This window comes from Pundamilia nyererei, unplaced genomic scaffold (assembly GCF_000239375.1).
Source record: "Pundamilia nyererei isolate P.nyererei 1_Seehausen unplaced genomic scaffold, PunNye1.0 scaffold00010, whole genome shotgun sequence".
Classification (NCBI taxonomy): domain Eukaryota; kingdom Metazoa; phylum Chordata; class Actinopteri; order Cichliformes; family Cichlidae; genus Pundamilia; species Pundamilia nyererei.
Window position 1 is genome coordinate 5,027,099 of NW_005187411.1, and position 17,852 is coordinate 5,044,950.

The window sequence follows — 17,852 nt, forward strand, 5'->3', positions numbered from 1 at the left end:
GAGATGCAGTTTGTTAACTTGACACTGTCATGGCAACGCCGTCCTATTTCTCACTGTGTCTCTCTTACAAACTGATGCTACCTAAAGAGCGTGGAGAAAAGAGGTGGTGAGAAAGAGCAGGGAGAAGCTTTCACTGGGCTATTTAAAAGGTTGTAGCACGATGTGAATGGTGGTGGAGTTAATGGAAGTTCCCACTCACATACTAGGGAGGCCACATGCACACGTGTGATAATCCCTGCATTCAGTCTTCTATTTCTGCTACTACTTCTATTTCCAAAAAAACCTTTTCACCACGCTAATATTTGTTTATCAGCAAAGCTGTGCTGAGGCAAAGCTCCTTATTTAGTCAATAGCTCATGTTTTGCACTCATTCTTGCTTCTCAGGAGACACGCAGCCTTTCTCTTTACATATCAGAGAGGAAGTGCCTTTGTGTTTGGGGGTCAGGCCTCACTCCCAAAGCTGGACTAGGCTTCTTGAAATAGAACACAAGTCCACAGAGATGGACATGTACTATTTACCACCACAATCGGCGATGTCTGAAGAGCCCGCTCTCTTCCTCACCCCTCCCCTCTCCTCCCTTTCCATTTTGGTTTAGCAGCAATGCCCGCAGACAGCTTACTTGGCACAGGAGAGTGTCGACCGTTTTAATGGTTCTGCAATTCCCAGTGGGAATTTTCTGCGAGCACATTATCATCGTCACTCAAAATAGTCTAGTAGCATAACCTGCGGGAATAAAATGAGCTGTTGTTTAAGTCTGGGGCTGTGTTTTTTAATCGGTGAACAGTGTTATGAGCTTTTACTGACAGATAAATCCTAGCTTTGAGATACTGAAAAACTTTCTGAATAAAAAGGGGAAAAAGGTTGAAATACAATATCAACATAATGCCGCATATTATCCAAATACCAAAAAAAAAATAACAATAAATGAAAGTTGAAAGGTGTTTTTCAGAAAAATAAAAGCTGCAGAGAGGAGAAGAGATTTACTAACACTTCAAATAATTAGCATGGTGTGCCCCAGCTAGACTGCAGAGTGCAAACACACACACATGATTTTCCTACATCAACAATACATTTGGAAACATCTTTTTCCGTCAGAGAAACGGGAGCTCTCCCAGCTCATTGTTTCATTTTCTGCCCACACTCAGCTGAAGGGTGGGGCAGTCGTTCACGTACCCTCACTTACAGTCTGACTTTATGTAGTCTCCTAATGTCTCTCTATTTTTCCCCACTCATCCAGGATTGTAGCCATCTCAACTAATGGAGATAACAAATAGGTGACCGATCTTATCAAGATAGTGGAAGAAGAACAGATTAAGCTCACAATATATGTTCCCAAACTGGTTCTCGGACAGGTTTTTTTTTTCATAGTTTTGTCAATGAATGCATGCAGTGTTCAACTGATGTTTGAAATCCATCATGCAGAATTTCAGCTTGTGATCTTCGACCTAAATTCACTTCATGGCCACAAAGTTCAGAAGCACTGCACAAACCAATGCAGCATGCAAAGTGGAAACACAATAGAGGCTTCAGGGGAGGGGAAGAGTGGGAGTGTAACTGGGAGTGAGCATAGCAGAATTTAAGGAGGCCTGTCAGTTTTCACACATGTCCCTGTAATATTCTGATTTCCATGTCCAAAATCTATTTTCTGAATTCTTTAATGTTCCTCTTCTGTGAAATCACAACTAGCCAAGATACAGGAAGGCAAATCTGTAGTCTAAATCTCTGCAAAGTGCTTTTTAAATTCAAGCCTTCCTTTAAATTGACAACAGCTGTTTTTTTCCCAGTAGGATGAATGAATTAAATTAAACACTAGCAGCATTTTTTTTTTTCTTTTAGTTGACTTTTGGCAAGAAAATCAAATAAACCAAGAAGATAATGAATCACAGAGAATCAGCTAATGTCAATCACCAAACGTCTTATTTAGACTAACCTCACGGTGATTCATCGTGGATACGTTTAATAACCAAATTGTGGTGGATATAAAAAATCCCAGTGGACTCGAGTATTGATCCGATCCAGAAAAGAGATCACGCTTCTGTTTCCTCCTCGCATTGTCATTCCGCTGCACTTCCTGTCTTTTCACCTGCTGCTGTTGCATTATGCAGGACAGCTTCTTCTATGATGACATTTTCCATATGGATAAATAATTCCATCTAGTCGGGAAAATGGATGAAGACGACTGCTGTTTAGGCTCCACTTTGTGAACAATTTCTGATCAGGACCGACAGAATCATTGTGTTGCATGGAATGAACTCACTGGCCTTTCATTAGCCTTCCCAAGGGGATACTTGCAGGTTCACTTCGCTTTATTCTTTCTGTGATACACCATAACTGTAGCATCCACTCCTAATGCACTTTGAACTGACCCGGCATTTTCAGGATTGTGGAATGAATTGCATCTACCCTCCCTGCTGTGAATCCATCAATAGGATCTACAGTGCAACTTCTTTAAATGCCTCAGATGCTCTCACCTTATCCGTTATTGTATCAATGCAGCTTGGGAATTTGCACCATGCCACTTGTCACTTAGGGGGGCTTGCAGGATTTTCTGGGAGGTTCATTTGGTTTCAAGGTGCAGAAGAGTAGCAGATTTAGAGAGAATCTAAAGCCAAGTTTACCCTGTTTTAAATTCAATGGAATTAGTGTGGATGAAACAGTGACATGTAGTTCAAGGCCCTGTTAGCCTAACCTCCCTTGGTAGATGGATGGAGACAATAACAACATACTAAGCATGCTTGAGTTGGTGGCAAAAAATGTAACTGTCATGTCTGCAGCCTAATAATGATTACCACCTTAAACTATTTTATCCACTTATACTGATCCATAGCTGGTAATGAACCTGTTTAGTGTAGCATCAGAGGAGGGGTTCATTTTTAATTGTAGATATTTAAAATAAATAAATAAAAAAATCTAAATATCTGCATTGATCACAAGAAGAGTCCACACAGCACGGATGTTATGTTTCCTCGACAGGCATGAGGTCTTCTTAGTAAACAGCAGCGTGTGTGCCCATCTGCATGTTTTCAACCCAGAGATACGAGGATTGAACTGCTGAGATCGTTCAGAGATCATTATCACTTTTGTGTGTGTGTTTTGTCACATAGTTTAACAGCTAATATCCTGTGGTACGTGCTGGGGATTAGAGGAGAAGAGTAATATGCACAGCCACTGACCTTTTATTAATTCAGAAGTCTCACGTTGCCCCAGGGGACACTGAACAAAATAGGACGCTGGTGTCTCCTACACAATGAAACATGACAAAGTGTGCTTTCACTCTGAATGGAGATCTTTCTAACCGGTGCTTTACAATCTGATTCTTATTCACCTATTTGCTTTCCATCAAGAGCAACTTGTGGTTCATCTTCTTTCCCAGAGATGCTTGATGTTGAACTGAACTACCAAGCTGCTCTACCTAGGAAACCTAGAGATGGTGACAGGTTGACAGGATATAATGAAGCACGGGGACACTTGATATACTCAGGCTCACAGAGCCAAATCCTAAGAGGACTCATAATTACTGTAAAAGCCTCTCGCTCCTAATGATGACAGTGAAGCAGCTGCAAAGCCCGAGCTCTTTTCGATCATCACTCAGATGGATGCGCGTGGTGGGGGTTGACTAAAAATGTCATGCAATTATTCGAGAGAACATGATTTCTTGGATGTCCTTCAGGGTGGCAAGGTTAAAACCAGGTCATTCCTCTGTGTGGAGTGCATGAATGTGCTCAGATTTAGATATTAATGGAAAACCCAGTGCTCAAGATTGGAATTACTTATCAATCCCGTGACCTTTTTTGTGTGTTATGAAGTAACATTTCAGTATAGGGTTTATATATTGCAGTCAGCCATACTGGACCAATCCCCACCAGTTAAATGATTTCTGTTATTGATTGAACCACATGTAATTGCTGCCAATACTGATCTTTGACCCTGGTGAGGTTTTCAGCTGACCTGAAGACATTAGATGAAAATAAAGATGCATGACTGTGATTTTTCTTTGTTAAGTACCACCACTGAGCTCTACTAAATAGTTTACAATCAATTTTGAATGTGCTGTGCACTGTAAAATTTGAAAAGTTGGCTTTACTTTAAAAGATATGCACACAGATTGCGTAAAAATATGACTTCAACCTAGCAGGAGCGAAGCAAGAGTGAGTTACAGCTGGAGTAAAACACCTCTGAATTTTGTGTATGCACTTCAGTGTAATCTGCATGTGATGCAAGCATCATCTCTGTGCAGACTCGCCATTCACGAAGACAGTAATGCTCCAGAATTTGTTAATTTGTCAGAAAATCTCAGAGAATCTGTAAGGAAAGGCCGAGTCTGTGGACCGATGGGCCCCCTACTGCTGCTCTCTCACCTCTTGTTCCTTTGCCTTTGCCCTCCCTTCATCTGTTCATCTCCTCCCATTACAGAGTCCAAGTACGTGAGGCCACCGCTCAGGTTCAGCAGGCACTGTCTGATCCGATCTTGCCTATCTGCAGCTGCTTCGTTTGTATAACAAGCTCGTCTTTAATCTAATCTGCAGTCAATGACGCGGTACATAAGTTCCCCTTAGCGTGGAATATTCTGTTTTATTTGCTCGTGTGTGGAAAAGTTTCAGGTGCAGGTGCAGAATGGTTTTAATTAGCCTGCAGATTATTTGAAACAAAGAAGTCATTCATTCCAAGCTGGATTGTGAGCCTATCCCACCTGCTACACAATCATGATGTCATGGCAGTCCAATTAGGAAAAAGTGACTCCCACTGGAGCCTCAGTCCCCTTCATTACTGCAGTCTGACATGTTGCCTTGTTCCCGCTAACGCTGAAATACCAAATCAGTCGAACTTTGTTGGATATTTGTGGCTCATTTTGACCAAAGAACTGGCTCACTGACACGCCCTGTGCCTTTCTGTGCAGGATACAAATTACAAACATCATTTCCAAGAAGGTCTCTGTGTACAGTATGACATCTGCTTTGGCTATTGTTCTGTCTGCAGCTGTCTGGTTGTGTTTGGTTTCAGTTTTTTACGACTAAATGAACTTTGGTTCCGAAGGAAAGCGAAAATAACGCATTTCACAACAATTCAGTGATTAAAGTGGACATTTTCAGTTCGCTTTCTCAGTAAATCATTTGAAGATCCAACAGCTACAATTCTGACTTGTTACTCAGGGCTGGAATTTTCTTGCATTCGAACAAGCTCTGTGTTGAGCTGCTGAATGAAGCTTCTGTCCAGATTAATAACGCAGCTGACGGCTTTTTGCCATGACACCCCTTTTCCGTTTGGGCTTTAAACAAATAGAGCTTGACTGTAAAATGGAAACATGGATGATTATACAATACGGTAAAAGTGGACCGTTGATTATTTAAGCAATTTAAACTGGTGTATTTGAACAGGATTTCATATTTCCTCACTGATAAGCCTGCGTGTTCTTCTTCAGGTCCCATAAAATATAAAACATGCTGCTTTTTATTATGTTTCCAAGCCATATCTTCCTGATGACCCTATACACCTGCTTCTCATTGCAGTACTTCAGAAAGAGACGTAGCACTCTCTGTTTAAGGCAGGTGCAACTGAAAATATTAAGTCCGTGGTGAAGAGGAGGGCTGATGTTGTTTGGTCCTGCTGACCTCACTGACAGAGCGGCTCTGTCTCTGGATAGCAGATGTTCCCTGGAAGTGCATGTATTCATTTCATAAGGGAGTCGAGGCCAGCTAGCCCGGTCAGGGTCAGCCTGGGTCTCGGGCTCTTCATTTAGCAGTTTGCCAGGAGACGCTGCAGCACTGAAAGAATGTGTGAACAGTGCCTATTTTGTGATTTAAAGCCTGCCCAGGGTTTTGCCTCTGCCGCCTCTAGACTATTTATACCAGTAGCTGTCCTGCCAGGGCTGAATGAGCTGGGAAACATCATCCCAAAGCCCAGGAGAAATGCAAGCACTCTGGGAGCAAAGGCTGTTGTTTTTTCAAGCTCCTGTTGACAGAAATTCCGGCATGAGAGTAACTCTTCACAGTTTTAGACTGTGCCTAATGATAGAATATTTTATTTTCTGAACTGTATTTCAGTAGATCCAACTTTTTTTTCCCATTTTTATTCTTGCCTGTAACTTAAAATACCCATGCTCCATGGGCAAAACAAACATATACTAAACAAACTCTGAAGTGTAGGCAGATAAAAAGATGATAGAAAGCACACCATCAGATTTCCCTCCTTGCACTGATGCTGGTCCTCTTCAAACATAAATCTGGAACTTTTTCCTTTCTTTATCAAAGATGTGGTAGGAGCTGTGACACTATCGAGATGAGAACAGGAGATCAAAAATGAGTATTTTCCATTTAATCTTCTCATGCAGCACAGTCACATTAACGATGCTCACCTTTAAGCATCAGCATAATCCAAACAATCACATTCAATCCAGTTATTTTAAGTCTTTATTCTCTGATTCACTGAGCCATGATGAGCGGGCTCCTTGAATGAATACTGTACATGCTTTAGCTACTGCTGGAGTATTTTAGGCTCTGTTTGAAATCACAGGCAACATCTGAACAGCAACCCACTGTTACACAAAATAAAATGTTAATGTGCTCCTGCTGTTTAGGTGTTTAGCCGCAAATAATTGGATTCAGAGATTATCTTTAGTGATGATCATTCCTTTAAAAGTAACTGTGTTTGTACAGAATAAGAACTGCTTGCTTTATGAGCATTACAGAAATACAGACCTGCAAAAATGACACTCTAAACCGCATTTTGATTATGATAGTGCCGCCAATTTGTTACACCCAGCTGCTTCTCCTCTCTCCACCTTAAAAAAAGAACCAGCAAGCGACTGTACACTCAAAGTGATGCTTTAAAGGTCTGTAGGAAATATTTCGGTAGGCGCAAAAACTGACTCGTGGAACGCGGACAGTGCACTGAGTTTAGCTAATTTAACACATGACATGTATGTTATATTCTATTGTGCATTTAATACACATATTCTTACTTAACCCTTTATGCCACTTTTGATTATAGGCTAAAAACCCCGCATGTAGTATTATTGGTAGGGTGTTTTGCCACTTTGCAGCCCTTTGGTGATGTCCTCAGGCACTAATTTGTGCAATATCAGTGATGTTCTACATTAACTTATATGTTATGTTATGTTTTCCTGCAAGATTTAAAAGTGGCATGTATAAAATTACCATAAAGGCATCAGAGTCATATGTGGACTGAGTACAGCTAGCCTAACAGATACACAATACTGTTTGTGTGCCCTAAAGTATTTTTTTTTTCCTCAGATATTTTTATTAAAGTTTCTGCATCCATTTTTACAAAAGACCTACAGTATTTTTTGATTGAAATCACAGTTTGTATTACTTTTATCAAATGTAAAGGTTCATATCAACGTGAAAACTGAAGCCCCCACACTCACTACAGTGTCCATATATATCACAGAAATCACCTTCCTACTGCGGTGCTATAATTTACAAGCAGCACTGAACGCGGCGTGTCCCCATTGGCTGGTGCGGGTTCATTGAATCCCCTCCTCTACCTTTGTCAGTTCCTTGCGCTCCCGTTGAAACGCCTGGTTGTTGTTTCCCGGGGCTTGGAGGAAGGAGAAGTTACCTCTGCTCTGCTGCAGGTTTTCGGGACACCGAGAGAGGACAGCGGGATCTGCCGAGGAAGCTTTTCTTTCCCCTGTGACCACCCGGCTGGCCGTTAAACTGAATGGAGTAGCGGGATAAAAAGGCAGGAGGGATTTAACCTTATCCATCACCTTGTAAAGCACGGCGCGGTGAGAGCGGCAACGTGCAGCACTGCTGCGCTGGATTGTGTAGGGAGCAAACAAGGGAATAACACAAACAGAGATGGTTTACTACCCGCAGGGACCTTCACACACACCACTGCTGCTACTGCTCCTCTGAACTTTTCAGTCCTAGAAGTGCGCAGACGAGAAGGGGGTTAAGAAAAAGGGGCTCGTTCTTATCAGCAAGAAGGGATTAATGATGCCGGACCAAATCACAGTTGCAGAGTTTGTGGCAGAGACCAATGAAGATTACAAATCGCCGACCGCCTCTAACTTCACCACCAGGATGTCCCAGTGTAGAAATACAGTGGCTTCCCTGGAGGAGGTGAGTGATGGTAGCCCCTTGTTTTGCAAACATAAATGAGTTCTATTCAGATTTTCCAGTATTGGCAGGTAGTGACGTAAACGGTTACCACTCACTTACACATCCTTTAACCTTTATATTCACGCTTTGGCAAACTCAGACATCATTAATTAGAGGTTTTTTTTTTAACTGTTTTGCGTCTACAATGTGCTCTGGTTGTAATTCAGTTTAATTTTAATGTCCAATTAGAGATCAGTCCTCACAGGTTTGCACAGCATTTACAACATATCTATCCGTAAACCCCCGATTCCCCAAAATGGAAGGAATCTAAAAATGTATAACAGAGGAGGGGTTCTCCTTTCTAAGAGGACTAGACATGCAATAGATGTCTCATGTACAGAGTAAATGAATGAGGTAAATTAGGGGCTGTGAGAGGATTAAAAAAAAAAGAAGAAGAAGAAAGAAATCAGTCAAATATACACGACTTTTCACTGTTCCTGCACAGAGAGCACTTTGTGTTCTCCTTTAACTTGCAGGTCATCAGGAGGAAGGACACTTCCGCTTTGTTTCCTGACAGCCCTCTGCTGCCTCCCTCCCTCTCTTGTTGTAGTTTCCCTACTTTGTGTACTGTAATGGCAGAGCCTCGCCCTGCCTCCTGGTAAAAATAGAATTTCCCACATGAGTAGCTCCGTTTGTTATGTGTGTTAGTGTGTCGCTGCTTTGTTTGCCGTTGGGTGGCATGTGGAGGTAATTGGGGGTTTAATTCTGGTGTCATTAAGGTAAAAAGTTTTGGAACTGGTGCAGTCATTTTTCCATCTAACACCTTTTTATTTAAAAATAAATAAATAAATAAAAATGAAAAGATGAGGGAATCTGGTGGCTTAGATAATCCACATATGGGCTCAGTGTCAGCTTAAGCTTCCTGATCCTCCACACCTTGGTGAGGGTTGTGGCTTCATTTTTAACCTGTGTATATGTGTGTGCGTGCATGGAGGACTGAGCCAGGCAGACGGTCACACACCTGCTCTAGCTGACAGGTGCTTCTCCTTGGCATCAGCCACCATTCTGCACATGGTTTGCCTCAACCTTTTCATTTATTTATTTATTTATTTATTTATTTTGCTGCTGCTCATTTTTTAAAATAGCCACTAATCTCCAGTTGGGAAGGATTTTCAGCACTGCTCGAATGTCTTTTCCCGTAGAAGTAAACATAAAAGTGTTTTTTCTCTTCTTAAATAGCAGGTCAGCTGTAATTGGTGGCTTTGTGAGCTTGAATTGTTGGGTTGAGAGACTAATTCAGCAGCTTTGTTTTAGAGTGCTGCTGCCGCTGGAGAGGCGCACAGAGTGGCGTGTTGTTGTTTCACATTGACCTGCCCAAAGCTGAGGCTCAGGGAACACAGGGCCTTATTGTTGGGCCTAGCGGAGCTCGCTCACTTTGGTCTGTTTGACCAATTAAACGCTGCAGTGGAAGGGGAACACTTCCTCTCATTGTCTGCAGGCCTGCCTGGAATTTCAAGCGCATTTACGCAAACATAAATACATTTACATACACATGCGTGCACGAGCACCTGTTAGTGGTGCACATCTTCCTGGTGGCTCATCTTGGAAAAAACTGACTATCAGTCAAATGGACAGTGTACTTCACGCATTTAACCTAGAGTATAATAATACACCTGCATACTGTCTACTCATGAATGCTAGACAGTGAAGATTTTATACTGCTGTTTTCAGCATTATACCGATCGTCGAACCTTGTGCTGATTCTGGCCTTTCTGTTTGCTGTACAAGTGCTCATTTCTTTGCTTTTACCCTTCAGCTGACAGTCGAGGACAGAGCAGCAGTGTACTCTGTGATGCTACAGTGTGTTGGTATATGATTTCAGGTGACACTTGTGAGCTTTGTTTCCCTGTACAAGCTCCACTCGACAAGTAGAGCTTCTCCACTAAAAATGTGTTTTTATAAAATGACCACACTGCTATCATTTGCACAAAAAATGCATTTTATGGTGCAGTAGTGTATCGTGGTATCTCCTGTTCCACTGCTTTAGGAGCTTGCCCCCCATTATAACTTAGCAATGGGTTATTTATTAGTAGAAAGGAATGATTACTAGTGTTAAAACAGTCCTGTTTGCTGTTTGGGAAAATACAGGAGGTTTATCTGCTTTATCCTGTACTGTTTTGGAGATGCAAACTGCTTATAAACCTGGACGCTGCACCTCTTTGGAAGGTTTCATCCAATAATCTGTTTTCCTAATGAAGCGTGTTGTAAAGTACCTGATGGGCTTACAGTGTCAACTTCTTTAAAGACTCTGATCTTTGTTTCTGGCTGTTTATAGAAAAGCTTTAAACATGTTAACCAAAGCGGAGACTGCACCGCTCTGAGAGTTTATGTAAACGGGTGCACATTGTTGTGTAATTATTTCTTTCCAAACTTAATTGCATCTGACAGAATCTTAATTAGGCTAGTAGCTTTAAAGTGCTGGCTATTAGGAGGCCATTCAGAGAGCTTGTGCGCATGTGGGTGCTCGTTTGTAAAAACCACAACAATAAAAAGCTGTTTATCCAGTAAGAGGATATTGGGCTTTGTGTCATGGCCCCCCTCTGTGCTCATGTAAAACACTTGTGCTGACTTTGCTCTGGGCACACTTTTCAGCAGTCGAGATGTAGGATCTGTTTTTCTTTATTCGTAATAGTCTGTAATCGTTTTTCTCATTCCTTATTTAAAAATATGACACTGAGGCAATCGTTATTATGTCAGCTGTCAGGTTTTTTTTGTTTTTGTTTTTTGTATAACACAGACTGTGCATATCAGGAAAAACCATGAGCTCAAGTGGAAAGCAGGACTTGCCCTGAGGGATGATCTGATCCCTGTCTATTGATCACGCTGAAGAGTCATGCACTCAAGGCTCACTCGAGGAGAAACTCATGAGTATGTTTCGCTGAAGTCAGAAATTGGCACACATTGTAGTCGTCTCAGGTCTGTTTTTGCACCTTCCCCCCCCCCTCTTTCAGTTACTAAAGGCTGCCTGGCAGACAGACACCTAAAACAGCTGCAATCAATAGAGTTGCCTCCAGGAACGAATCTCACGTGCTTTCACTTCTATCTTTGGCAGCAGTACCTGGTAGTTTCGTGTACTGTCACTATGTTGCGCTTGAAGCTCACAGAGGAGGTTAAAGAATTACTAGTACATTCATTCTGTGGTAAAGTGGGTCACTTACTGGGTTCGCGATGTGTAACATCAACAGTCCTCTCAAACCGTTGGCTAACGGTATGAAAGAGATGTTAGTCATACTTTAGACTGCTGAGCAGCAGCGTCTGGGGCTGTAAAACAGCCGTCACTACTTGATATTCAAGACAAGCTTTTGTGTTCTCAGCCCTTTGATCAACCCTTTGCAGGCAGACACACAATATCCGTTATGACATTACAGCTGCTTTCTCATTTAAAGTTGTTTGACAGGTAGAGTGTTTGCCTCCCCGGTGTAGCTTCGTATGTAAAAGTATCCCTAACTTGTTCCTCGACCTCAGTATATTTGTCTTTCTGTTGTTGTATAGTTATATGATATGTGTGTTGCTTGTGTGTGTGTGTGTGTGTGTGTGTTTTCTTTTAAGGATCATGTAAAACATTGTCCACCACAATACACACTCACAACAAAGGAAGACAATTACTTCATGTAACGTAGCATAAAGTATTTATGAAAGGCCACTTATCATGCAAGTGTTTCAACATTTGACAAAAAGACACCTTACAGCTTGCTCTAAGTGCGTAGTTTAGGTAAGGCCTCAGTTAAACAAGACTAGAGATGAGTCAGCAACCTCTAGCTGCTAGGGAAAATGTGTATTTCCAGGGAAAAATGTTTATCTCCTGGCTGTTTGTGACTGGTAGCTGGCACTCACTGTGAAATTGACTGCTAAAGCCCTGCTCACACAGACCAAGAGAGTGTTAAGTGATCTCACTGTTGACCACAGAGTGCTTGGGAGAACTTTATATTCTTTAACCTGTTGAGGTTTCTGGCAGTCGCTGGAGTGAAATTGGCTGCAAAGTTCAGTAGATGGTACTGCACCAAAAACCTTCCCGTGATTGCTTTAGTTGCAAGTTGGGTGCGGTGGTTGACAATAGTTTTCATGGAAGGTGCCAACTTGTCTGCAAACACTCGCTGTTTACTGTACATTGTGTTTACTTTGGTTTACAGTGAAACTGCGACGCAAGCCAGAAGTGGAGACCGTTCACTTTCAAAGTAACAGTTGCTTACTGCTTTAACCAGCACTTTCCAAAAGGTGCAACTTTTACTTTGAAAGTCAACATTTCTAATTCTGGTTTGCATCACAAGCGTTTGTTACAAGTCACCAACTTTCATGCAGTCTACAGGCAACCATGGTGATGAACTAGAGACCAGTTGCAAGGAGGTTGTTGTAGGTCTTTAGCTTACAATGTGAAGCTGTTGTTGTGATTTGGTGCTGTGTAATTAAAGTTAAATTGACTTGCTACAGCAGCCGGTTTCACCTGGTGACAGCCGGCAATGTCTAGAAACCACTTGCCATCTGGTTGAGGAATACATGTTTTTCTGTAGCACCAGCAGTTTCAAGGGCATTGTCAACTGGGGTCGATGCGATTGTAAGTGACGTGTCAGAATACCGCGTGCAGGATGCAGCACCGAAGACATCTATTTGCCCATGCGTGCATACAGATTTTATACAAGGCAGGTTAAACAACAGGTTAAAGATCTGCTGATGTCCGATCAGGCGGTTTAAAATTTGCATTTTTACATGTACTTCCATTTGTTCAAGAGCCTCGGGGCTGCAGTGCTTTTGTGAAAACGGCTCAGGTTACTGAGCCAGAAAACTTAATGAACCATGACAAGGAGCAACTAGAGGTCCAATCTGAAGCTTTAAGTGACTTCAAGTTCATTGAAATGCTAAAAAAAATCAGTTTCTTGATGTAATGGCAATAGTAAATGACTGATGCAGAATACTGCATGGCTTATGCCCTCTAATACACCCACTCAGTGGGCCTCTCCTTCCGGCCTCTATCTCATTGTTAAGTTTATTCATTTTTCGCAGACGAATAACGGTTATTTATAGCCAAGTCAGCTTTTCATGGATTGTTCCTGGCGTTGAGGGCAGTTGGGGGTAACTCGGTCTTGAAGGCTAGCATCATTATTCATCCATCTGGCTATTAATTCACCCAACAGAGGTCCATGACTCTGGCATGCCAGCTATGCATTGTAAAGCCTGCTGGATTATTTGCACTTGATTTTGTAGTGAGATTATTTTGTGAGTATCTCTGGGAATGGAAATGGCATTCACAGCATGCACGGGTGCTGGCTTTGCAGCCCATACCAGTCTGCAGTCTGGTTCTCACAGACTGTTACTAACTTTTCTAATGCTGGTGTGCAACATGGGGATGTGGCTTATGAAAAAAACCCAGTGTGTTTAAAAAAACAGCAGCTGATTACTGCCTGCTCTGAGTCTTTAGCCTCTCATCTCTTTATAGCACCTCTAAGCCTAATCTGAAGCCACCAGTTGTTATGGGTACATGCTCTAACTTGACGCTATCCTCTGTTAGCACATGGTGATATCTCTTAATTTCTAGTCTGTTCTGCATAACCGGTTGGAGCAGGACAAAACATTTATTCTTCTCTTCTACTATTTGCGTTGACATGTTTTACCTAAAGTGCAACAATTTGTGGTGGATGTGTCAACATCTAAAGACAAATGTGGTCTCCTAACTCATTTTACACATGTCATTCTGCTGGCTTGTGTTGATTTTCCAGCAGCTCCCGGGCCTAAAGAGAGCGTGGCCTTCTCCTGTCCTGATTGCTGCCCCATCCCAGGCGTGGTTGGTGTTAACGGCTGTGACCTGGTCAGGGACAGCAGCTGCACCCCCATTGGAACAGGTGGCCTGGAGGAAAGTTTTAACAGCCTTCAGACAGAAGGATTATCAGTGCAGGGACAATCCACATCTAATAGCTTTAGAGCCACACAGTTGGATCTATAAGCTCTTACACATACGGCCTAAATGCGCCGTCTGGTCCAAGTGAGCAACCCAAACCCCCAGCCACCTCGGCCAGTCTTCTGTATCCCACCAAAGAAGCTTAATGATGCTCTCAGTAATTGAAATGGGATTTCTGGCACGATCACAGCAGTCTTGTCTCCTCCCTTCATTCTAACTCTTTATCCGTTGTCCCTCGACTTTGCCTTAACTGTAGTTAAGGCACCAGAATAGGCCAAGTATGTTGAAGCAAAGCCAAATCTTGGGATGAGCTCTTGAATTTTTAGCTTTTAGTTTATTTTCTATAGTAATCTTGCTTGAGGTACTGGTGATGGAATACTTAAAGTTGATATCTGGGGAAAGACATGTTGCATGTGATTAAACACTCTCACTTTATAACTATATCTGTGGTAAAAGTCCCTTTTCATTATCTGTGTGGGACTGCTAACTCAATGATTCCCAAGGGTTTCAAATGGGAGGTGGCTGTCCGGCGTCTGGGGCCTGGTAATGCAGTGTTTGTGTTATCATCCTCCTCAGATGGACTCTGGCCAGGACTCTCTATGATGTACCTCATTAAGATCTATTAGCGGCAAGCGTCCCAGCCTTGTCCCAGTCACTTCAAAGCATTGATGCCTTTTATCCTCCGTGGCTTTGACTGTTACGATGTGATATGATTTTATTCAGTTTTGTGTGCTGTCTAGACTTGTGGGTGAACGCATCAGGACTTGGTAGCGAATTCATTTTCCTTTATTGCAGCCTGTTAGTCATTGTTAGACCTAATAAGTCTGTTTCATTAGGAGACAGGGTGAAAATAGTCAGAAACTGAGTCCGGCATGGTGAAAAGGACTGAGGTTAAAGGACAAACTGGCTTCTCTCTGTCCTAAACAGAGGTTAGGGGGTTAGACACCAGGGGCACTTGGGGGTGCCTGGAAATTAAAGCCCATCTCATCCATCAGAGTGTCCTGGCCCAGATTGTCAGAGACGGCTGCTTTTGATGGCTTTTGTTCCCTCACAGGCTCTACCTCTTCCATTAATGAACTCCGCTATTGATTTGTAGTCCCGTCCACTCCATGTTGCTTAGGCCCACGGTGCCGTGGGAGGGGTGAATCCTCACAGTTGTGCTGTCCTGTTGTCACTTTCACTCAGAGATCTGACCCAGACCTCTCCTTTGTTTGTTCTAGCGTTGCCTCCTCAGAGGCTCTCAAGGCAATCTTAGTTCGATTGCTTCTGACTCGCTTGGGGCCTAAGATCAGTTGTACGGTGTTGGAATTACACATCGTTAGTTTGGAAGGTGCGAAACCTCCAGTCGAACCTGCACCGCCACCCTTCAGTTGTAGTACTGCTCTGCAACATCCAACATCTGTCCTCCTGCTGTGCAGTTTTCATAAAATCAGTGATAAATTAAATGTTCAGCATAAGTCACAAAGCAAATGCTCTAAAATAGATTTGTAGAATTCATTTGTGGGAGTCTGCTACAGCACTGGAAACAGTGATACTTCCTGCAATTTTTGAAGCATGTTTTATCTGCAGAGATTGCCCGAGTCTGACACTTTTCAGATTGTCTGAGTTTCGTAGAGCGGAGTGAGTTCATGTCAATCGGAGCTCTTTTCAAGTTCTGAGTTCCCGGCGGAGTTCAGAGAGGGTTGTGTGAAATACAGGTCATCCTCGTCTCTACGTCTGAAGTGCGCTCTCAAACCAACAACAGCACACAAACACAATCGTGGTCTCTGTAGTTTTTTTACAGCAGAGTTTTCCAGGAGAAAACAGGTCATTTTCCCCTCTGTCTCTCAGGCATCATGTTGTAACTGTTGGTCTCTGGCACAGGAGTCTCTGACACCGTGAAGCTGGCACAAACGTCCGTGTGAAAAGAAGCCAAACAGAAACTTTAAGGTGAAGTCAGAGGAGGGTTTTTTCCCCACTGCTTCCTCAAAGTGCAGCACATTTGGTCCTTATTTCCCCCCCACCCTCTCCTGCAAACTTTTATCAGCCTCCTGCTACTTTTATAAACTTCATTAAATACTCCCCCTCAAAGTTAGGCAGACCGTTTTAGCAGGTTTTAAATACATGGCACCATCGGGGTCTTAAGCCTGCTGCTCATTTAACCCTCATTTTTAAGATCTTTTATGTTATATTTGAAGTCATGCACAAAGCGTGGCGAATACAGTGATGCAGACCTGAATCTGTTAGTGATGGGCTGGGGCTGCTCAGATGCTATAGATGCATTTCACTTTGATGCAGTGCAGCTGTCTGGGGAAACCAAAAGGAAACCATACTTGCATTGGGGTCTCTCACCTTGTAAAATGTAAAACACCCTGAAATACGCCTCGGGACTTAACATGAAAGTTTGTTTTCTCTGCCACTTAAAGCGCTGCAGTTGATGTTGTCATCCCAGTGTGATTTCTGGCAGCTGGTAGTCAAGGCTGTGGTCCAGCAGCGGTCTTTGTAGTGCTCACCGAGGAGCTGTAAAGCAGCGAGTGCACGGTGCTAAAGTACTTGTGGGTGGATGAGATGTTTTCAGAAACTTGCAGTTGGGGAGAAAACTTAAACAGAAACTAAACCGAAACTTCCCAAGTGAGTTCAAGCTGGAATTATTAGGCTCCCTGGAAAAAGATGTTGACTCATAATAAATGTAGTCACTGTTTAGCTTTGTGCTGGAGTCTTCATCAGTTCTGTCGCCAGAGATGCAAAAATGCACGCATTTCTGTGTTAATGAGCTCATGTCAGCGTAGAGTTTTCCATGCTGACCTCGGGCAGACTAACTTCTCACATCTCAGCAGTCGAGGGAACAGAAAGCCTGCAACTATGGCCCGTTAGCAGTCCGCTCCACGAAACCCACCTCTGTCCAAATATTGACTTTTCTCACTCAGCACAGAGAAAGGTTGTGAATGAAACACTTGAAAGTGTCTTTAAAGGAGCTCTTTTAAAGAGGGAATTCATCTGCAGCTCAGCTGAAGAGGTTTAAAATCGAGATTATAGATAAAATCTGTCTCGGGTGGAAAATCAGAAGCAGAGACATAAGAAAACGGCATGGCTTGAGCACAGCTTCCTCAGAGACATGCCTCTTGGTTTTAATGTCTGCATGTTTGGGGACATATTATACTCATTATACATTTCAAAGTAGCCCTTATATTTACTTTGAGCCTCGATGCAACTAAATTCATCCACTGTTGGGTTGAGTCTTTTTTTCTTAGCTCCTGTTCCTCGCAAACAAAAGGTTTGAACAGGAAGAGAGACGGGCTTCTGCGCTCGGTGTCGCACCTTTGTGACTGAGATGATCATATTAAGCCACATTAAACATGTTGCTTCACATCATACAACATCATACAGAGCCAAGAGTTTAAAAAGCTCTCCAAGGGGATTACTCGTGGCTGTTGTGACCTCAATGTTTGTTTAATATAATAATAACCACTGTGAAGGGAGACTTATGACAAGATATAAGGAAAAGCATAGTAGGTCTACTTCAGTGTTCTGAGTTTTGAGCTGAGACACAGATCTTCCTTCACCGACACAGAGCGAGTTTCCCTTCCTGTGTTTACACTGTGAAACATATGGAAGTGCAGACAGCAGCCCGAAGGCTGGTCAGCACTTTGCACTGTGCAGCTGCTTCAACAGCACACCTGCAGAAAACCTGACTTGTCCCTTTTTTGTAATGTTTCAGAGAAGACTGCATACAAATGTAATGTTTTATTTAGGTTTCTCTTGGGCCCAAGTATACTTTTTTTTTTTCCCCCCCAGGTGACTCAAAAAAAGGGAAAGTTTTTGATGCAGTCTCACACAGTGTATAGATGGGCGTTAACCT

General features: G+C 42.6%; 1 protein-coding gene across 3 annotated transcripts in view; it reads left to right on the forward strand.

The window, feature by feature from the left end:
* Window positions 1–7,491: 7,491 nt before the first annotated feature.
* The window catches only part of asap2a (ArfGAP with SH3 domain, ankyrin repeat and PH domain 2a), a 55,072-nt gene continuing 44,711 nt past the window's right edge, over window positions 7,492–17,852 (forward strand). For 2 of the 3 annotated variants that reach the window (XM_005723920.1, XM_005723922.1), the window contains exon 1: window positions 7,493–8,085. In XM_005723920.1, the coding sequence (XP_005723977.1) occupies window positions 7,957–8,085 (129 nt within the window). In that variant the 5' untranslated portion in view covers window positions 7,493–7,956. Of the gene's footprint in view, window positions 8,086–17,852 lie in introns of all 3 variants that reach the window. The other variant, XM_005723921.1, reaches the window with a different exon arrangement.